The sequence below is a fragment of the Bos indicus genome, chromosome 11 (assembly GCF_029378745.1).
Source record: "Bos indicus isolate NIAB-ARS_2022 breed Sahiwal x Tharparkar chromosome 11, NIAB-ARS_B.indTharparkar_mat_pri_1.0, whole genome shotgun sequence".
In the NCBI taxonomy this organism is placed as follows: Eukaryota; Metazoa; Chordata; class Mammalia; order Artiodactyla; family Bovidae; genus Bos; species Bos indicus.
Window position 1 is genome coordinate 77,901,398 of NC_091770.1, and position 23,597 is coordinate 77,924,994.

The 23,597-nt window shown below is 39.9% G+C and overlaps 1 protein-coding gene across 9 annotated transcripts in view; it reads left to right on the plus strand.

Annotated features, from left to right (window-relative positions):
• The first annotated feature begins 14,542 nt into the window (after window positions 1-14,542).
• LDAH (lipid droplet associated hydrolase) overlaps window positions 14,543-23,597 on the plus strand; it is an 88,616-nt gene continuing 79,561 nt past the window's right edge. For 6 of the 9 annotated variants that reach the window (XR_002181790.2, XM_070799091.1, XM_070799089.1 and 3 more), the window contains exons 1-2: window positions 14,543-14,632; window positions 19,055-19,210. Coding sequence is in view for 8 of the 9 variants with exons in the window: in XM_070799091.1 (XP_070655192.1) it covers window positions 19,057-19,210 (154 nt within the window). In the remaining variant the exon portion in view is untranslated. The other 3 variants (XM_019970642.2, XM_019970643.2, XM_019970644.2) reach the window with 3 other exon arrangements.

The window sequence follows — 23,597 nt, forward strand, 5'->3', positions numbered from 1 at the left end:
CCAGGACATGGAAACAACCTAGATGCCCATCAGCAGATGAATGGATAAGAAAGCTGTGGTACATATACACAATGGAGTATTACTCAGCCATTAAAAAGAATACATTTGAATCAGTTCTAATGAGATGGATGAAACTGGAACCTATTATACAGAGTGAAGTAAGCCAGAAAGAAAAACACCAATACAGTATACTAACGCATATATATGGAATTTAGAAAGATGGTAACAATAACCCTGTATACGAGACAGCAAAAGAGACACTGATGTATAGATCAGTCTTATGGACTCTGTGGGAGAGGGAGAGGGTGGGGAGATTTGGGAGAATGGCATTGAAACATGTATAATATCATGTATGAAACGAGTTGCCAGACCAGGTTCGATGCACGATACTGGATGCTTGGGGCTGGTGCACTGTGACGACCCAGAGGGAGGGTATGGGGAGGGAGGAGGGAGGAGGGTTCAGGATGGGGAACACATGTATACCTGTGGCAGATTCATTTCGATATTTGGCAAAACTAATACAATATTGTAAAGTTTAAAAATAAAATAAAATTTAAAAAAAAAAAGAAAATTGATTTGTTTGATAACCTGGTATCGATATTGCATACTAATATTGAATTGGTTCTGCCACTGACATAGGTGAGTTCATGTAACAAATGGGACTATATCAAACTAAAAAGATTTTTCACAGCAAAGGAAACTATCAACAAAATGAACAAGCCTGCCTATGGAATGGGAGAAGATATTTGCAAATGATATATCTGATAAAGGCTTAATAGCAAAAATAAACAAAGGACTCATACACTCAACATAAAAAAAACCTCTATTTAAAAATAAACAGGATTTGAATAGACTTTTGTTCCAAAGGAAACATGCAAACAGCCAATGGGCACATGAAAAGATGCTCAAAATCACTAATTATCAAGGAAATGCAAATCAAAACCACAATGAGGTATCACCTCAGAATGGCTATTATCAAAAAGACAACAATTAAGACAAAGTGTTGGTGAGTATTGGAAAAAAGGCAGCCTTAATGCACTATCTGTGGGAGCGTAAATGGTTCAGCCACTATGGAAAACAGTATGGAAATTCTTCAAAAAATTAAAATAGGACTACCATACTATCCAAGAATTCTCCTTCTAGTTATTAATCCAAAGAAAACAAAATACTAATTTGAAAAGCTATATGCACCTCTATGTCCACTATAGCACTGCTTACAATAGCCAGGATATAGAAGCAATCTAAATGCCCATAAATAAACGAATGGATAGCAAAGATGAAGCACATGCTTTCAATAGAATACTACTCAGTTATAAAGAAAGAATTAAATCTTGCCATGTGAAACAATATGGATGAACCTAGAGGGTATTACACTAAGTGAAATAAGTCAGAGAGAGAAAGACAAATACTTGATGATTTGACTTATATGTGGAATCAAGAAAACAAAAACAAATGAACAAGTATAACTAAACAGAAACATAGTCATAGATACAAAGTATGACTGGTGGTTGCCAGAAGGGAAGGGGTAAGGGAAAAGAGAGAGGTAAACATTTCTAGTTACAAATGAGTCACAGTATATAATGTACAGTGTGGGAGAATATAGTCAATAATTATATAATATCTTTGCATAGTGACAGGTGGTTTGAAAAAAGGAAGAAAAGAAATGAATGATATTTCAGTCATTCGTTTGGTCACCCTCATTCCCACCACCAATTCAAGAGTCATGCCTTGGCAGAAATCCATATGATACTTATATTATTTTAAAACATACAGTAACCCAGCTCTCCTACTAGGAAATAACAGAGTAAGAAAGATATATATGAAGATAGTCCAATATTATACTCTTTGGTAACTGCTGTAAGGCAGGTATATTAGTAAAGATTAAAGGTGGAGCTGGCAATGGACAGGGAGGCCTGGCGTGCTGCAGTCCATGGGGTTGCCAAGAGTTGGACACGACTGAGTGACTGAACTGAACTGAGAGTTGGTGCACATAACAGAAAACCTAAACAGGGCCAAGTTAAAACACAAGAAATAAATTTCTCTCTCTCATGTAAAGTGTTCAGAGGTACATAGTCCACGGCTGTTAAGGCAATGTCACAATGTTAATCTTAGATTTCTCCTTCTTCCTGCCCCACCATCTCTAACATGTGGTGTTTTCTCAAGGGAACCTTATAGTCCAAGATGAATGCTGGAGCTCCAGCCAATACATCCACATTTTAGGCAATATGTAGAGATAAAAAGGGCCAGTTCCAGTTTTCTCCTTTTGAGAAGATCTCTTAGAGGTCCCACTCAGCATCTACTTGTATTTCATTGGCCAGAGATTGACCACTTGGCCACAAGAAGTTTGGGAACTGGGCACACTGCCACTCCAAATAAAATCAGGAATCTCTTATGAGTGGAAGGACGGAGAAAGGATATTGAATTGGCTGTAAATTAACTGTCTTTGCTTCAGCAGGTGTGTACAAAATACAGTGGGAACTCTGTAGGATGCCTGAGGCAAGGAAAGTCTTCACAGAAAAGATTCAGAATGAGTTAAAACAAAAGGAATTAATTGGCTTCCCCAGTTGGTAAAGAACATCGCAGGCCACACAAATAGTATGCGCAGAGACAGAGGGATTAGAACATAGCTTGTATAGAAACTAGATAGTTTAGACTCCTAGAGGTGGAAGATGAGGCCAAAATGGAACATTAGGACCAGATTATGAAGACCTTATAATGCTAGATAGAGTGTGGGTTTCATATTTTAGGTAAGAGGGAGCCAAGAAGCAATATTAAGCATCAGAGTGACACAGCCTAATGTTTATGACTGAAAGATCATTCAGCACTCACATTAGGGTATGTCCATTAATGAATGATGCAAGGGAATTCTCTCACATCCTAAATGGCTCTCACCCCAATAGAGTTGCTAAGAGATGTTAAGAACATCTCTAGCGCTGGGAGAAAAAGAAAGGAGGACAAGGCAAACAACTGAGCTAAAAACACTTTCCAACACTTCCCTCCAAATGCACACACGCACACACAAACATACACAACGCACTTACAGACAAGCCTAATATAAACACATTCCAAATACACAGAAGTTTACAGAGAATCCTGGGGCTCAGACGAACAGAAAGGAGGGGGAAATTAAGAGATGGATAAAAAAGTAACATTTAATTATAATCTATTCTTTTGTTCTGTCTTTTATAGATCAATCTGCCCCACCACCACTTAAATCCTATCTCACTCTTAACATAACAGAGAACCAATTTTTTAATCAAAAGCCATTTTTAGGATCAAAGAGAAACATATTTCTAGGCGGATAGTATGTTAGTTATATCTTGTAACATCGTATGGTGAGGGGTATTCAACTAAAATTAGAGATGATATTCACTGAAATTCTCAAAAAAATCAAATGCCTCCAAATCCAGCAGGGAAAATTGAATCTTTTTTTCTTCCAGGATATTTTTCTCAAGTACCAGCGGAAGTGCTAATGAGACACAGGCCTCCTTGCCATTCAGTGACAAATGTAATAGGTTACATGAAACCACAGAAAATGAGTCTATTTAAAAATGTCAGATACAACACTAAAGGAAAACTAGGTCTTGTATTTTTTCCTCTTGATCATGGTCTAATAGAGACAATTCAGAAATGATTTCTTCTGAACTTGGTGATATTCATGATTGAAATAGTGTTGCTAATGATAACAATGTGTAGAATTATTACATGGAAAGTACTAATAATGCAAATCATATGGTCTGTAGCTACGGTTCCCCTGCAGATTATTTTTTCCTAGGCATATTTGATTACTCAGAGATTAGCATTCTAAAACTCAGATTTGTACTAACATACAGAGAATTGGGGTATAAAAGAACAAAATTAGACAACTAACCAAATTTTCACTTAAGCCAGCTTTGCTATGTAAAATAATGACAGTACAAGGCAGAGGGCACTGAACCAAAAACATTGTTTTCAAATATTTTTAGCATCTTACACTGTTGCTCAGATCTATCAATAAATATTAATGTTCTATAAAATATTACATAATTTTAAAATATATAAGAAATTGCTATATCAAAGGCATAACTCAATTTATTGTGTTAAAAATAAGACGCATATTTTGGAATCTTTAAATATTGCCTGACTTCTTAACTATGCTTTGAAGAAGAAAATAGAGTATTTTCTTTGCTCTGTTTAGAATTTTTTAAACTATCTTCATATCTCATCAGTTCAGTTCAGTTCAGTCGCAGTCGTGTCCAACTCTTTGTGACCCCATGAATTGCAGCACACCAGGCCTCCCTGTCCATCAGCAACTCCCGGAGTTCACTGAGACTCATGTCCATCGAGTCAGTGATGCCATCCAGCCATCTCATCTTCTGTCGTCCCCTTCTCCTCCTGCCCCCAATCCTGCCCAGCATCAGAGTCTTTTCCAATGAGTCAAATCTCCGCATGAGGTGGCCAAAGTACTGGAGTTTCAGCTTTAGCATCAGTCCTTCCAAAGAAATCCCAGGGCTGATCTCCTTCAGAATGGACTGGTTGGATGTCCTTGCAGTCCAAGGGACTCTCAAGAGTCTTCTCCAACACCACAGTTCAAAAGCATAAATTTTTCGGAGCTCAGCCTTCTTTACAGCCCAACTCTCACATACATACATATCTCATGCTGTTTGTATATCTGATGGTTATAGAAGAACATTTTTTCTCTTTTGTAAGAGACAACATCTATAAAAATATATTAGGTCACTATGATTATAGATCATTTTTGCTGGTTTTAAAGGAGTAATAAAAAAGAATTTAAAAATTGCAAACAAATTAAAGCAGTTTCCTTTTTTTCATATTAATGAATTTCTATAACTGTGTCCCAAAACTGATAGGTATCGAGCAATGGGATTTTCTTGAGAGTTCTTTTTGAGAAAAAAACTCCTTAGAACCAAAGGCTTGGCATCAAACAAATTATGACTATGACCATGAATGTCTCATTAAAGCAAAGACACAATGATAAATTTTTATAAAAGTTAATTAGCAAAATTATATCTTAAGTTCCATAAAATATACTTATCCATTATTTGTTCAAAAGATGTTGTTGGTTGGCCAAAAGTTTGTTTGGGTTTTCCATAGATGCTTATGGAAAAACCTCAACAAGCTTTTTGGTCAACCCAATACTATGTCATATTTGAGAATGCATGATGTATTATATGTATATATAGTACAGTATATAAAAGCACATATAAAGAAATATATACATAAGTATATTCAATATATGCTGTATCAGACAGTTTTTGTTAATTGATCATGCAATGATAACCCATGAATCTCAGCAGTTTACAACAACAAAGATCTATTTCTTGCTCCCATTACATGTCATTCACTGATTGCTTCCACCTCTATTTCATGTCTTTCTCATTCTGGGACCCTGGATAAACAAACAACCCTCACATGGGATATACTGATCTTAGGGCAGAGAGATGAGAGAAATGACAGAAATCCACAAGGCTAGAAACCTGCAATGGACCATCTGTTAACATTTCATTGTCCAAAACAAGCCACATATCCTAATTTGATACCAATGGGACACAAAATACAACTTCTCAGTGGGAAGGGCAGAAAATTATTGGGAACAACTTTATTGCTTCAGAGACTTCCTGGAAACATGTTTATCCAAACAACAGACTGTTTAGTTCTCTTCTTCACAGGACAATAGATCTCTCAACTAGGCAGATCTGCTTATCAAATGCTTGTTTTAGCCATCAGTACTTCAGAAATGTGAAATAGAAGCAAAGCAAAGCTCAGAAGAAGATTGATAGCTGCAAAGTTTATATTTACAAATGAATCTCAAGGTAGGAAAAAAAATGTCTTGGAAAGCAGAAGGGAAGGATCATAAATTTAAAAGTACTCAATAATGAATTTGAAAAGAAAAAAACATGTAAAACTATTGCATAAATCCAAGAACTGCTTCTTCCAAAAAAAAAGTCTTGACTAAAAGTCTTGGCTAAAAGAAGTCTTAGTCTACCTGGCTAATAGTATTCAATTGTTTACAAAACAGAAATGCCTAAGCCTTTATTTAGTTGGTATATTAGTTTCCTATAGCTGCTGAAATGAATTACCACAAATATATTGGCTTCAGTTCAGTTCAGTCGATCAGTCATGTCCGACTCTTTGCGACCCCATGAATCACAGCACGCCAGGCCTCCCTGTCCATCACCAACTCCCAGAGTTCACTGAGACTCATGTCCATCGAGTCAGCGATGCCATCCAGCCATCTCATCCTCTGTCATCCCTTTCTCCTCCTGCCCCCAATCCCTCCCAGCATCAGAGTCTTTTCCAATGAGTCAACTCTTCGCATGAGGTGGCCAAAGTACTGGAGTTTCAGCTTTAGCATCAGTCCTTCCAAAGAACATCCAGGACTGATCTCCTTTAGAATGGACTGGTTGGATCTCCTTGCAGTCCAAGGGACTCTCAGGAGTCTTCTCCAAGACCACAGTTCAAAAGCATCAGTTCTTCGGTGCTCAGGTTTCTTCACAGTCCAACTCTCACATCCATACATGACCACAGGAAAAACCATAGCCTTGACCAGACGGACCTTTGTTGGCAAAGTAATGTCTCTGCTTTTGAATATGCTATCTAGGTTGGTCATAACTTTCCTTCCAAGGAGTAAGTGTCTTTTAATTTCATGGCTGCAATCACCATCTGCAGTGATTTGGGAGCCCAAAAAAATGAAGTCTGACACTGTTTCCACTGTTTCCCCATCAATTTGCCATGAAGTGATGGGACCAGATGCCATGATCTTCGTTTTCTGAATGTTGAGCTTTAAGCCAACTTTTTCACTCTCCACCTTCACTTTCATCAAGAGGCTTTTTAGTTCCTCTTCACTTTCTGCCATAAGGGTGGTGTCATCTGCATATCTGAGGTTATTGATATTTCTCCCGGCAATCTTGATTCCAGCTTGTGCTTCATCCAGCCCAGCATTTCTTATGATATACTCTGCATATAAGTTAAATAAGCAGGATGACAATATACAGCCTTGACATACTCCTTTTCTTAATTGTAACCACTCAGTTGTTCCATCCAGTTCTAACTGTTGCTTCCTGACCTGCATACAGGTTTCTCAAGAGGCAGGTCAAGTGCTCTGGTATTCCCATCTCTTGAAGAACTTTCCACAGTTTATTGTGATCCACACAGTCAAAGGCTTTGGCATAGTCAATAAAGCAGAAAGAGATGTTTTTCTGGAACTCTCTTGCTTTTTCAATGATCCAGTGGATGTTGGCAATTTGATCTCTGGTCCCTCTGCCTTTTCTAAAAACAGCTTGAACATCAGGAAGTTCACGGTTCACATATTGCTGAAGCCTGGCTTGGAGAATTTTGAGCATTACTTTACTAGCATGTGAGATGAGTGCAATTGTGCAGTAATTTGAGCATTCTTTGGCATTGCCTTTCTTTGGTATTGGAATGAAAACTGACCTTTTCCAGTCCTGTGCCCACTGCTGAGTGTTCCAAATTTGTTGGCATATTAGTGCAGCACTTTCACAGCATCATCTTCCAGGATTTTAAATAGCTCAACTGGAATTCCATCACCTGCACTAGCTTTGTTCATAGTGGTGCTTTCTAAGGCCCACTTGACTTCACATTCCAGGATGTTTGGCTCTCAGTGAGTGATCACGCCATCGTGATTATCTGGGTCATGAAGATCTTTTTTGTACAGTTCTTCTGTGTATTCTTGCCACCTCTTAATATCTTCTGCCTCTGTTAGGTCCATACCATTTCTGTCTATCGACCCCATCTTTGCATGAATTTTGGTATCTCTAATTTTCTTGAAGAGATCTCTAGTCTTTCCCATTCTGTTGTTTTCCTTTATTTCTTTGCATTGATCTCTCCTTGCTATTCTTTGGAACTCTGCATTCAGATGCTTATATCTTTCCTTCTCTCCTTTGCTTTTCTTATATATATTTCTTATATATATTGGCTTAAAACAACACAAATGTACTATCTTACAGTTCTGGAGGGAAGAACTTGAAAATCAACTTCATTGGGCTAAAATCAAGGTGATGGCAGGTCTGCATTCCTGCTGGAGGCCTGGGGGAATCCATTTCCTTGATTTTTCCAGCTATTGCTGCTGCTGCTAAGTCCCTTCAGTCGTGTCCAACTCTGTGTAACCCCATAGATGGCAGCCCACCAGGCTCCCCCGTCCCTGGGATTCTCCAGGCAAGAGTATTGGAGTGGGTTGCCATTTCCAGCTATTGGCTACCTGTATATTGGTTGTGGCCCCTTCCACTATTCTTAAGACAGCAGTATGCTGCTGCTACTGCTGCTAAGTCGCTTCAGTAGTGTCCGACTCTGTGCGACCCCATAGATGGCAGCCCACCAGCTTCCCCATCCCTGGGATTCTCCAGACAAGAACACTGGAGTGGGTTGCCATTTCCTTCTCCAATGCATGAAAGTGAAAAGTGAAAGTGAAAACGCTGAGTCATGTCTGACTCTAGCTACCCCATGGACTGCAGCATACCAGGCTCCTCCGTCCATGGGATTTTCCAGGCAAAAGTACTGGAGTGGGGTGCCATTATAGCATCTTTCAATCTCTGTCTCTCTGACTATGACTATTTCTTCCACCATCACATTTTCTTCCCTCTTTCAGCTTCCATCATCACATATCTTCTCTGACTCTGATTTACCTATTTCCCTCTTCTATGACCCCTTGTGATTACATTGGGTCCACCTGCACAAACCAGGCTACTCTCCCCATTTCAAGATCCATAACACATTTCAATCACATCTGCAAAACCCTTCTTGTCACATAATGGAGAATACTCACAGGCTTAAGGGATTAAGACAAGGACATCTTCAGAGAGCCATTACTCAGTCTATGACAGTTGAACAGTTGGACAATACAGGTAGACATTTTGGTTTATGACAAATTCCATTCTTATTTTCAGTTCAGTTCAGTCACTCAGTCCTGTCCAACTCTTTGGGATCCCATGGACTGCAGCACTCCAGGCCTCCCTGTCCAGCACCAACTCACAGAGCGTGCTCAAACTCATGTCCATCAAGTCAGTGATGCCATCCAACCATCTCATCCTCTGTCATCTCCTTCTCCTCCAGCCCTCAATCTCTCCCAGCATCAGGGTCTTTCCCAATGAGTCAGTTCTGCTCATCAGGTGGCCGAAGTATTGGAGCTTCAGCTTCAGCATCAGTCCTTCCAATGACTATACAAGACTAGTTTCCTTTAGGATTGACAAGTTTGATCTCCTTGAAGCTAGTTCCAATCTCTACTTATTTCTTAATTTAGAGAGGTAGTTGAACTACATTTCCCATATTTTTCTTATCCTTAAGATATCCTGCTCTACTATTAAAAGCATCTTTATGGTATAGCTTCATTGAAGGGGACTAATGAATCACATCAGAGGATTACAACAAAACATTTGGAGTTGCAGTTACAGAGCATATGGTGAATGACCTTGAGAGTCCTAAAATAAAAATACTATTCTAGTCTCTCATATATATATATATATTTATATATGTGTGTGAGTATGTGTATGTATTTTTTGATAACCTGAACATCTAAATGTTGATGTTTGTCAGATATTTTTTAGTTCATTTCTTTTACAAGCCAAGTGCCTCCATGAAGGCAATGCTATCAGTGAACAGTCCCATAGTGAGACACTCCAAGTCTCAAAGTTTAAGTGTGCTAGCTTTTAGGACCATCCATCTCTTTGGGTTTCTGTGTAATTAAATGCCAAGAGGAACAGTATAACTGTAATATGGGAGTTAAATGTGACTTTGTCAACTTTTAGCTACTGGTTTCTAATTTATGATTAAGATGAATCATTATGTGGATCTATTTTCTTGACCTATAATGTTTGAGAAAAGATATTTACATGGATTTCTGGATACACCAGAGCCATCTTAAGGAAGCTGCATGAAGCGATGGTATGTTTACATGCATTTAGAATTACTTACACTTAAAGGTTTACAAATGAGAAAATTCACTATTAGAATTAGTGAAAAAACACAATTCAAAATTCATTGACGTTTTTGACTAGTAGTTCTATCTCCAGAATATATACTGAAGACAAATCTTAGTTGTCTCCAACACTTAGAAATAAATCTTTATTTTTCCTATTTCCTTGTTCTTTTTTCTCTTTATCTTGTTCCTTTTTATATAATATTTAATGTACATATCTCAACTCAAAGTCTAAATAAAGAGTTTCAACTTTCTGTGTAGTGGAATAATCAGAAAGATGGGAACATATTTTATTAATAAATGAAGGTCCTTCTAACAATCTCACAACATCCACCAGAAATATTCTTTACTATCATAAATATCTAAGTGTTACCCACTTCTCTGTCTCACTCTCAGGAACCACTATAACAGAGTACCTATTGAGCAGAGAAGTCTGTGCAGTGTCCCATGGACACAGAATGATTTAAGGAGACTGTCAACCATATACAGAACTGACAGGGAGGAAGTTGCAGCGGAGATAGTATCTCAGCTTCCTGCCATTTCATGGGCAGTATCATTAAAGAGAAAAAAAAAAGCTTGCATTTCTGATATTGTCCAAATTAGGTATGCAGAGATTTTTAAAAGCAACACTTAGAAATGGCAACAGTTGTTGGGGACACTTTGCAGAAGGAATGGAGGACCCATAATATCGATGAATAGTCATGAAGTCAATCAGAAGACCCTGAATTGCATCTTTTTTGTGGACGCTGCTGGATTAATGAAATGTGGAGTCAGCCCTGAATGCTTTTATGAGTCCCCAGGTGCCACTGCAGGAGATCAGCTTCTGGCCAACAGCCAGTGAGGAACAATGGCTGGCCAACAATCACATGGCTGAGCTTAGAGGTGGATTTCCCAGCCTCGGTGGAGCTTGAGATGTCTTTAGCCCTGACCAGCCAGCTTGGCTGAAATCTTATAAAAGACTTTGAGCTCCAGGTAGGCTCTCTGGCTTTCCTGACCCTCAGAAACTGTGCAATATAATAAATGTTTGCTTTAGGCTGCTATGTTTTGGAGTAATTTGTTAAGCAGCAGTAGGTAATAAATGCACTCCTCACTCTCTGTTACCCCACCTTTTAGTTCCCCTTCCACTGTCCTTATTATATTAATATATTTAAATTTGTTTATTTTCCATGCAGTGGGAGCAAGTGTTTTTCTCTCTAGGCTGCCTTGTGTCCTCAGTGCCTGGAAGAATGTTTGGAACGTAACAGGTACTCAGTAAACACTGAATGCGGAGAAGGCAATGGCACCCCACTCCAGTACTTTTGCCTAGAAAATCCCGTAGATGGAGGAACCTGGTAGGCTGCAGTCCATGGGGTCGCAAAGAGTTGGACACGACTGAGCGACTTTACTTTCACGCATTGGAGAAGGAAATGGCAACCCACTCCAGTGTTCTTGCCTGGAGAATCCCAGGGACGGGGGAGCCTGGTGGGCTGCTGTCTATGGGGTCGCACAGAGTCGGACACGACTGAAGCGACACAGCACCAGCAGCAGCAGCAGCAAACATTGAATGAGTAATAGCAGTCTAAATTTTTTATGTAAAATGTGAAAGTGTTTCAATTCCATTTATTGTTTTTTAAATCAGTATACAATGGTCTAATTTTATAGCCAAGTGTGCTTGTAGCGGACACCTTTGTGGAACGTTTGCCTGATCACTAAATCCCTTAACTGTAGCAGAGGATCTTTGTCTACAAGGTACAGTATGACCCCTAATGCTTGTCACTGATGATGAGACAACTACTGACAACCAGACCCAAGCCCAGCCAATCAGAAAGTCTCTCCTGAGTATTTGGAATTTAAATCAAGAGAGTGAGGAAAGAGAGCCTCTCTGCTGCAGGCTGTCCCTCTGTATCTACGCAGACAGGCTACATTGTAACAGAACCAAAAATAGCAACAGAGGTTTCTTTTTCCAATAGTCATCACAGGATGGTCAATAGGTTTTATGTAGCAGCAGCTACTCAAGGACACAGGCTGTTGGGACAGACATCATTCAAATGTTGCCATCATCTCGACAAAGGATACAGTGACATTTTGGAGGATTTCACACAAGAAATATCAACTGCTCAGCCTGCAAGTGACATAGTATTTCTCCTCACAATTCATTGGCCAAAAATATTCACATCCCCTTGGCCGCTCCCTTCCTACAAGTCCCCCACCCCTAGCCTATAAGAGAAGTGCAATCCTAACAAATGCCTTCAAGGTCAAAAGTAGAAACTATTTGAACAGCAAATAATATGGGGATATTGGTGATGGACAGGGAGGCCTGGTGTGCTGTGATTCATGGGGTCGAAAAGAGTCAGACACGACTGAGCGACTGAACTGAACTGAATTGAATATAGACTGGCCAAAGATTTGGAAAGATAGACTAAAAAAAAAGAAAAAAAAAAGATGGAACCCCTGTGGTTACTTTTTCTGGCACAGACTTATTTAATGAAATTGGAGACAAAAATCACTTTAGCAATGCACCACAAATGCATATGCAAGAATTGAAAAAACTGCTGCACTTTAACCACACTCACTGGAATTTTGCACACATAGAGCTGTGCATTAGTAATGAGGGACAACAACACCTTGAACAAGTCATGTTAGTGCCATGCATGTGTGCTAAATTGCTACAGTGGTGTCTGTGTGCAACCCTATGGACTGTAGTCCTCCAGGGTCCTCTGTCCATGGGATTCTTCAGGCAAGAATACTGTTGTAGGTTGCCGTGCCCTCATCCAGGGGATCTTCGGACCCAGGGATTGAACCCACATCTCTTAAATCTCCTACACTGGCAGACAGGTTCTTAACACCAGTGCCACCTGGGAAGCCCCCATGTAGCGTGATTGCATTGTCATTATTCACTTATTTTGTGCATTTGTCGATTTCCAGACTCTACAGTCATGTATTAATATTGACCTCATTGGGGTTGTGTGAGGATTCAAAATGTTGATCCATGAGAAGCTCTAAGCACAAGCAGTGACCTTTTCTAAACTCTTTGGGTTAACTATTATGTTTAGAAGTAAACCAAAAGCAGAGAAGGTAATGAAGAGGTACCAATCAACTTCCAACTAGCAGCTCGAAGATGGTGCCTCCACTGAGATATTAAATACAAAAGGATCAAGTCTTCTTTTCTATGTATGGGGGAGATTACTGATTCACCAGTCTACTTGTCTGCTTCTCCCTGGTGCTAGAAAACTATTTCGTTTTCTCTACTGCATTTTTGGACAGACATATGCCACTCACCTATGTGCCAGGTGCTGAGGATATCAACAGTTCACAGAATGAATATGGCTTTTGTCTTCATGGAGTTTAGTTATGTAAGCTCTGTCAACTACAAATTGACACTTGCCAGGAGCATTTGCCAACAACTGAACATCAATAAGGGAACTGCCCATCTGCCTCTGTGGAGATTGAACCCTGTGCTGTTGAAACAGCACAAGGGAGTTCAGCGTGGAGTGAGGCACTCTGGCTCCAGGAAATCTGGTGGGACAGGTCTTTAGATGGTTGGATGTTTTTAGGAACGGATTTTATGACCTCAATCCTTGCATCTCCTCATATCTAGAAAAGCACTAAATCCCTTCATGGTGACATTGGAGCCTTGTGACAACAGAAGTGAAAGTGAAAGTAGCTCAGTTTTGTCTGACTCTTTTCGAACCCATGAACTATGCAGTTCATGGAATTCTCCAGGCCAGAATACTGGAGTGGGTAGCCTTTCCCTTCTCCACGGGATCTTCCCAACCCAGGGATCGAACCCAGGTCTCCCACATTGCAGGTAGCCTATTTACCACCTGAGCCACAAGAGAAGCCCAAGAATACTGGAGTGGGCAGCCTATCCCTTCTCCAGCAGATCTTCCTGACCCAGGAATCAAACCAGAATCTCCTTCCTGCATTGTAGGTGGATTCTTTAACTGAGCTATCAGGCAAGCCCTTAAAAAAGCACTAAATCCCTTCATGGTGAAGTAAGAGGCTCGTGACAAGCAGAAAACCTCTTGTAAAAAGGAGTGCCTAATTGTATTGAACTTCCCCCCTTCACCAAAATCTTATATATCGACCTTCCACTACTGACTCTTTGGAGCAGTCTCTCAGAGCTATCTGAGGCCGCTGCCTCCCAAGCTGCAGTCCTCATTTTGCCCCCAAATAAACGTAACAGGCAACTCTCAAGTTGTGCATCCTTTTTTCAGTCCACAGCTTAAAATATTTCTGAAATAGGGATCTTCATCATTTTGCTACAGGGCCGACTAGCAGAGGCTGGGTATATTAACGCTAACAAACAGGTCAGCTGAGACCCAACTTTCCCGTGAATGTGGGCAAACTAAAGAAAAAGATGCAACCAGTAAGGGAGGAAAAGGAAACATGGGCAGAGGAAAACACGGGGAAGACTTGGAGAAAGGGAAGCTTTAAGTATATCAAGGATGATTAAAATAAAAGCAGGTGAAATTCAAATGAAGGAGGAAAGAAAGTTCCAGCACAGATAAAGTTTTCCGGCGCTTTCGCTGGATCCGGGCCACCGGGTCCAAGCCAGAGTCAAGCATCTTGCAAAACTCGCCACACCCCGAGACCTGGAGGGGCCCGGTTCCCCAGCGCGGCGCGTGGCGCGGCTCTATTACGTCGGAGGGGGCGGGACTTCTGGACCCTGTGACGCCTAACTGAGGTTTTGGCAGACGGTGGTGTCTTCCGGGTGGACAGGTGAGGAGCTTCCTCCCACGTTCTGGGGGTGCCTTCGTAGGAGGAAGGACGGCGGGACAGGCACCCGGGAGCTAGAGCCCTTTCTCTTAATGGCTCTCGCAGAGCCTGTGCCGCCCTTAGCCAGACGGCCGGTAGGAGCGTGAATAATGGTGCTGCGACCGCTTGGGGGCCCGGAGCCCCTTTGGCTGCCGGCCCAGCGGGAACGTACCGTGTGGACCGCTAAGGGCAGCCTGTCTGTAGGGAGTCTTATGGCGGCCCCTTTGGGGGAGTAGGGGGCCCGGACTTTGGGCGGCTGGTTGGGAACAAGTGACTAGAAGTGGCCAAAGTCTGGGCTAGGAAGTCCAAAGGTCTGAGTTCTTGAACCAACTTAAGCCTCTAGCCCTGAGCGAGTCAGCTGTCTTGTCGCCCTGGGTGTCAGTTTCCCATCTTGTCCATTGATGGTCTCTTTTGGTTTGGAATCAAGTTTCTCCTCAGGATCAACCGCCTTCCCGCCGCCTCTCTCAAATTTGCTACACCAGGTATCCTTGAGAACTGAATGTTGCACCAGTCTCTGAACTTGGCACTCTTCTGAGCCTGGCGTGCTGCAGTCTATGGGGACGCAGCGTCGGACACGACTTAGCGACTGAACAACCGCCACCACCCTTTGTTTGAGGTTCACTCTAGTTGGTCTAATAGTTCTCCGTGACGCCAAGGTCAGAATGGCACTTGCTGCCTTGAACTTAAAGAGTGCAGCATTTCGGGAAAACAGTTGTGACTTTTGTTGCCTCTACCGCGTGTGATGCATCATGGTATTTTTCGGAAATAGTCCGTGTCTCATTTTGTCTAATGTATAAAATGGGGTACATTAGTAGCCACTTGATAAGATTGTTTTCTTAACTGAGATACTTCATGTAACACTTGGAACAGTACTTTGCACGTAATAAGCACTCAGTAAATGTCAACTCTTAAAGCATGACCTGTCCACACCCTGCACCGATTTCCTAGCTCTCTTGAAGTTCTTTGCTGCAGGGTACTGGGAGTTTTCTTTGAGCCCATGTTTTGGGGTGGAGGGGTGGACGAGGCAAGAATACTGGAGTGGGTTGCCTTTCCCTTCTCCAAGAGATCTTCCTGACCCAGGGATTGAACCCGTGTCTCCCGCATTGTAGGCAGACGCTTTACAGTTTGAGCCAGCAGGAAGTTTTGGGTTTCCCTGGTGGCTCAGAGAGTAAAGGGTCTGCCTGCGGCGTGGGAGACCTGGGTTCGATCCCTCGGTCGGAAGATCTCCTGAAGAAGGGAATGGCAACCCACTCCAGTATTCTTGCCTGGAGAATCCCATGGACGGAGGAGCCTGGTGGGCTACAGTACACAGGGTCACAAAGAGTCGGACAAGACTGAGCAACTTCACTTTCACTGGAAGTTTACTGTAATCTCTCACCTTTGAGGTTTTTTTTTTTTTTTTGCACACCAGACAGGATGTGTGAGTCCTTTGAGATCCATGCAAACTGTTGAGTGAGTCAATAGTTTGTTCCTTTTTCTTGCTGAGTAGTATTCTATGGTATGGCTTATCATAATTGGTTTGCTGTTGCTGCTGCTAAGTCACTTCAGTCCTGTCCGACTCTGTGCGACCTCATAGACGGCAGCCTACCAGGCTCCCCCGCCCGGGATTCTCCAGGTAAGAACATTGGAGTGGGTTGCCATTTCCCTTTCCAATGCATGAAAGTGAAAAGTGAAAGGGAAGTCGCTCAGTTGTGTCCGACTCTTAGCGAACCCATGGACTACAGCCTACCAGGCTCCTCCGTCCATGGTACTTTCCAGGCAAGAGTACTGGAGTGGGGTGCCATTGCCTTCTCCATAGTTGGTTTAGCCATTCACTTTTTTGTAGTGTCCAGTTATAGGCTATTACAAATAGAACTGCTGTGAATCTTTGCTTGAATGTTTTTGCGTGAATATGTTTTTATACCTCTTGGACAAATATCCAGTAATACAATTGTTGGGTAACAGGATGTGCATTTAGTTAACTCATGTGAATATGTGTTTTTTTTTTCTTTAGTATCTTAATAGGTAAACTACATTGATTGACTTTTGAATGTTAAATATACCTGGAATAGATCCCACATAACTCATCTTCTGTGTTGCTAGATTCTATTTATTAATATTTTGTTAAGGTATAGATATGAGAGGTCTTAGTGTATAGTTTTCTTTTTCTTTCTTTTGACCTAAATAAAGTTAGAATCCAATTAATATAAGCAGATAAACACCTATGCTTACCTGAGTAAAGCTTACCTAAATTGTGCAGATTGTAGCTACACTGTGTACCTGGATTTTAATCCAGAGTAAGTCTTGCTGCTTGCCAAAATTGATCATTAAAAATTGCTTGTAGGTGATGCCTGAGGGCAAGGCCATCAACCTTTAATAATTTATATTAGAACACATTGTCTCCTGTTAATCTGCCCATTGTTTGCAGCATTGAATTACCCTGGGTTCTTAGGTAAGGAAGAAAGTAAAAATTTTCTTTACTTTGTTTTTATTTGGCTGTGTAAGATTCAGAAACATAAGAGTGAAGTAAAATAAAAAGATGTTTTACAATATGTACATTAACTCCAGGTTTCTCAGTGGTATTTTACTTGAAGTGTTTAGAGTTATTGTTAGTGTTTTGCTTGTTTTCCAATTTTCATAGACTGCTTGCTTTCTTGTTAATTCTGTGGCTAAACTCCTACGATGTCATTTACTTTGAAATTAAGTGTTTATGAGTTGAATATAGTTAATAACTTTGGATTCTCTTTCTGGTGCAAATCTTAAATTTAGCCAGTGTCCTCTCTGTCGGCACTCTAATTTTTTACTGTGTATAACAGTTAAATCTAATTGTTTCTAACACTTTATAAATGTCATAAGACCTTTATAAATATATTGTATTTTGTGATAGTTTTAGAGATTGGGCTACAGTGACATTTATTAGTGAACCAAAAATCAATTGAAAAGGTGAGATGATACTTTTATTTACTTAGTCAGTCAACGTATTTTAATATAATTTTAAAAGGAGTCCCCACTTCATAAGTGAAAAATTTTCATTCCAGACAGTTTTCCACTATTGACCTTTTGGGCTAGTGATTCTTTGTTGTGGGGGCCTGTAATGTGCAGTGTAGGGTGTTAAGCAGTATCCCTGGCCTCTACTCACTAGACGCTGGTAGTAATACCTCCCCTGATACCAAGTGACAATAAAAACTGTTTTTATTTTTTGCCATATGTCTTCTGGGGGACAAAATTGTGTCCGCTTGGAAGTCACTGCTCTAAAGAGACCTCACAGCCTGAGCGTGGAAGTGGGAGGGATGAGTCCTCGAGAAATCTCCTGGGAGAGTATACTGAAACCAGGGGGAAAAAATCCCTTCTTCTGCAGTGTCTCTCTTCCAGCCCGTTCTTCAAGGTTAACATCATGTCAGTTGGCAGAGGGAAAATATTTTAAAAACTCTGATCCATTTGTCCAGAGAAGGCAATGAAGAGTGAATTTGGAGGCAATACATTGATAACTGGTACAAGGAGGAAAGCATCTGAAAAATGGTTGGGGAGTAAAACATTGGCAAAGCTCTAGGACCAGAAAAGCATGAAGTCAACTGAGGAACTGCAGGGACAAGACAGACCCGAGTGCAAGGTTAATGGTAAAGCAGTAAGAGGAGAAAAAATGAGGGGCATTTATAATCTAGACTCTGGAGGGCTTTGAATGAAAGGAGGATAGTTGAAGAGGAGGCTAGAAAGACCAGTGAAAGTCTGGGACATGGTCCTATTGATAGAGGCAGAGGCAGATTTGGAGGGCTGATAGAAGTAATTTGGGACTGCATTTTTGCATGTATCTTGATTATTCAGAAAATTGTTTTATGGTTATTCAGAAAATTGTTTGTGATGCTATGATATTCTGTTTTTTTCTATCTACCAATTTCATAATTGAATAATATAGTGCTTTAATATCATAAAAATATAAAATAAAGGAATAACTCAGAGCTCATCAAGGAGTTCACTGTCCTTCTTTACCTTCTTATCTGGGAGAGTACAAGTGCAGCGAGAGCCTCTGTTTCTTCATCAGACTTCACCAGGTCTCACTGGTAGAGCATCTAGCTATAGGAGAATTCCAGCAGAGGGAAAATAAAAGTTAGCCGTGGATATTGTCAGTTTAGACTGGAGAAGAGAGTGGCGGGGTTTTTGTTTTGATTCACGCTCCTCTATTGTCTTTAATTTCACCAGATGTGTCCCTCTATCTCTGTACTCTTGTGGTTTAATTTTTTTTTAATCCAAAAATCTAGGGTAGCTAAATAGTCATATATTTCCCATAACTCTTTGTGACATTTCCTTCTAGGTATATTGAATTTTGTCTTCTTTATTCTCGAATATTGCCTTTGGCTCAAAGTTTTATATTTTAGTGACTCTTCATATTGTTCTTCTCCCCTTATTTAGAAATGGACTCAGAAATCAAGGAAGAAATTCCTGTGCATGAGGAATTCATTTTATGTTGTGGAGTTGAAACCCAGGTTCTAAAGTGTGGGCCCTGGACTGACCTCATTAATAATCAAAGTGGCACAAGGCCTAAGCTGCTTATTTTCATTATTCCTGGTAAGTTTAAAAAGTTGGATAAGATGAATGTATACAGATACATGTGACTATTTCTGATTTTAAAGAGAATTTGATAAACATAAAAATCCTTGTGGAAGGAAATAGAATCACTCAAACCATTGATAATAACCACCCTTAATACTTTAGTGGCTGGACTTTTTGTTTATCTTCTGTGCATTAATAATATATATAATATACACATTTTAAAAATCATGATGTATACCATACATATCATTTTATAACCTGCTTTAAAATTTCTTTAGCAATACTTAGAATAATTAGAACTTTATCAAGTATTTCTAAATAATTTTTACTGTCTCATTTCAAGATGATTATAAGTTTATGGTAGAACATTTATTCTGGGATTTGTCAAATGGGTGATATGTGATCTTTGCTGAATCAGTGTCAATAGAATGATAGGGAAAGATACTTTATTGCACTTCTTAAAGTTATGAGCTTAAAATATATATATATATATATATATATATATATATATATATATATATATATCAGGCTCAAAGATTAAAAATGAAACTGTAAATATGTATCATTTTATAGCACAACATATCATGTACATAGCTAGGCCTATGGAGTATTGTTACATTTTTTTTCTTGTACATTTTTGTTTGTTTTCCCTTTGTTAATAATTGTCTCTTTTATTTGCTTAGTTGTCTATGTTTCAATCAGTAATTTATCCAAAAATTATTCTCTAGAAGTGAAAAAATCTTCTCATATTCAGAGTAATCAGTTTTCTGTTTTGTTTTAGTTCATTTTTTGGCACTGTGACCAGAATTCTATGTTCTTCCACTCCAGTCTAGACTGGTTGCTCTCTGGGCCTCCTACACAGGCCATCCTGAGGGCTCCTTTCACTTTTCTCTTGGGTTGGATTCCTTGTTTCCCAATCCCATATTTTTCTTGGTTTATTTCCCTGTTTTCGGTGGACCACACCTGCTAGGAACTTCCTGAGAAGAGGTACATGGGAATTCATCTTTCCCATGCTACATGTATTCATCTTCCCATGTAGCATGGGAAAGATGGTCTAGCCTGTCAGAAAATGTCTTAGAGTTCTAGGTTAGAGATGGTAGTTTCCTTAGAACTTGGAGTAAATTTTCAGTGTCTTCCATGGTTTTAACTGTTTTTAAGAAGTCTTGGTATTTTTCTGATTTTTTTTATCTTTTATGTGTGAAGTTCTCCCCCTCTGCTGGGAAAAAATACTTTAGATCTTTTCTTTGTTCTAAGATTCTGAAATTTTATAACCAAGCCCCAAGGTGTGGGTGTTTTCCATGCATTGTATTTGGATTTCGGTGGACCGAAATCCAAATTTTTTAAACCAGGAATTGTACTTCAATTCTCAAAGCTCTGTGTTCTTTCTTTTTTTCATACTCTTCTGTTTCATGTTTTGTCAGTGCATAACCTTTTTTTTTGGCTTCTTGCATTATTAGTTGTTGCTGCGTTCTGTTTTCTGTTTCCACTAGTGTTTGTTTTTTCTCAAATGTTTGATAATCCTTGACTACCCTTTCATTTTTAAGAGGAAGACATAAGCAGTTGATTGGAAGTTTGTATTCAGAGGTGGAGCTTGTCCACAGATGGCCAACCATCCTAGTCTGAAGGGTTTTCTAGGACACACAACTTTCAGTACTAAAACCATGACAACAGGATGGGCAAAATAGAATGGTTGGTCACCCTACGTTGTCCTCACCTTAAGGTAATTTGATAGGGACCTAGCATTCACTGGAGGATTTCTAGCTTTCAGTATCTGTACCTGTTTTTTGAATTGTTCACTTTTCCCAGGAAGGACTCTTCCTAGCATCCCATTTGAGACATGGATGCCTGGCTGCTGGTGTTAGAGCTGAACAAGGGAAAAGAGGTTGGAATTTCAGTGTTTCTTCTCAGTATAGTGCTTTTGTTCTCAGCTGGGCTATGATTTCTGATCCAGAACCTCTCTTTGGTTTAACCTTTTCTGAAAATAAACTTCCAGTGTTCTGCTACAATGTAACAGTATTTTCGAAAAGCAGTATGTCAGCTTTCTATTAAAATTAAAAATACATTTACTCAGCCTGTAGTGAGGGAGAGTTTGAAATTATAGGCGTAAGAAGTGTTCTTTTGATGAAGCAGAGATTTGAGACCATGGTAGAGTGTAGGATTGAAAAAATAATCAAAAATATTGTCTTGGACTTTAGAAGGGATATCTTTCTGAGGCTAGAATGAAGGAGGTGAAGTTGGTTACTGAAATGAAGAAGTGTGAAGGTGTGTTCAGAGGAAATGAAGTAGTTCCTGCCTTTTGACCTCTGTTTTCTCTGTTAAGAGTTGAGGTGATCTGTGGGGAGTAAGGATGGCAGAGGGTGATTGTGGCCTTGAGGAAATTGGTCAGCATTAAAAATAGCAGATATGCTGGACTGACACAAATATGCGGGATGAAAGGAATTATTGACCAAAAGCAAGTAGGTAGATTTTGAGTAGGGCTGTGATCAAATACAGGTATATTGGGAGTGAAGTCTAAAAGGGCCGAAGGTCAACCTGGAAAATGGCTATCAGAGTTGGGATGCTTTGAATGTAAACCATTTCTGGGTAATGAAGAGACACAAACCTGTGATTTTTAAAGTTGTCAGAACCAACAGTATCATCTAATAACTTGTTACAAATGCAAATTTGGGGGCCCTGTCCTAAACCTAATGAACCAGAAACTCTGGGAGTGGTACAATTCTTAAGAAGTCCTCTAGTGGATTTTTTAAATTTAATTTTTAGTTGGAGGATAATTGCTTTCAATATTGCAATGGTTTCTGTCATATATCAGCGTGAATCAGCCATAGGTATACATATGTCTTCTCCCTCTTAAACCTCCCTCTGACCTCCCTCCCCACCCCACCTCTCTAGTTGTCACAGAGCATCAACTTTTAGTTTATGCACACCACCGGTCTAGGCTGAGGCTACTTGAATTGGTTGCTTACGTCGGATATAGGTGAAGTTCTTTGAATATGATCAAGATAATGAATTATGGGACAAAGGTGTTGGCTCAGTTAGTCCACCCAGATTTTGAAATCACTTAAGTCTTTGGAATGACAAGTGAAACTGACATCTCTTTTAAGGGTCAGGGTTTTCAAGGAATGTGTTAGAGTGACTAAAAAGTTGATGGATGGAAGTAGATGGCTTCAACCTTAGAGGAAGAGAGGTTGTTCCAGTAGCATAAACTAGTAATGGAGAAACAGCTTACTCTATACTTAACCACTCAGAGATGTTCATTCACTCACTCACTGGTATGAGGTGTCAGGAATACTGTGTTGCAAAAGCCTTTGCTGTTATTGAGGTGTAGGAAGTGTTAGAGAATAGTGAGGTCTCTACTACACATGGACATCACCAGATGGTCAGTACCAAAATCAGATTGCTTATATTCTTTGCAGCCAGAGATGGAGAAGCTCTATACAGTCAGCAAAAACAAGACCAGGAGGTGACTATGGCTCAGATCATGAATTCCTTATTGCCAGATTCAGACTTAAATTGAAGAAAGTAGGGAAAACCATTAGACCATTCAGGTATGACCTAAATCAAATCCCTTACAATTATACAGTGGAAGTGACAAATAGATTCAAGGGATTAAATCCAATAGACAGAATGCCTGAAAAACTATGGACAGAAGTTCATGACATTGTACAGGAGGCAGGGATCAAGACCATCCCCAAGAAAAAAGAAATGCAAAAAGGCAAAATGGTTGTCTGAGGAGACCTTACGAATAACTGAGATAAGAAGAGAAGCTAAAGGCAAAGGAGAAAAGGAAAGATATACCCATCTGAATGCAGAGTTCCAAAGACTAGCAAGGAAGATAAGAAAGTCTTCTTCAGTGATCAGTGCAAAGAAATAGAGGAAAACAATAGAATGGGAAAGACTAGAGATCTCCTCAAGAAAATTAGAGATACCGAGGGAACATTTCATGCAAAGATGGGCACAGTAAAGGACAGAAATGGTATGGACTTAACAGAAGCAGAAGATATTAAGAAGAGATGGCAAGAATACACAGAAGAACTATACAAAAAAGATCTTCATGACCCAGATAACCACAATGGTGTGATCACTCACCTAGAGCCAGACATACTGGAATGAGAAGTCAAGTGGACCTTAGGAGGCATCACTACAAACAAAGCTAGTGGAGGTGATGGAATTCCAGTTGAGCTATTTCAAATCCTAAAAGATGATGCTGTGAAGGTGCTGCACTGAACATGCCAGCAAATTTGGAAAACTCAGCAGTGGCCACAGGACTGGAAAAGGTCAGTTTTTGTTTTTTTTTTATTCCAATCTCAAAGGCAATGCTAAAGAATGTTCAAACTACCACACAATTACACTCATTTCACATGCTAATAAAGTAATGCTCAAAATTCTCCAAGCTAGTCTTCAA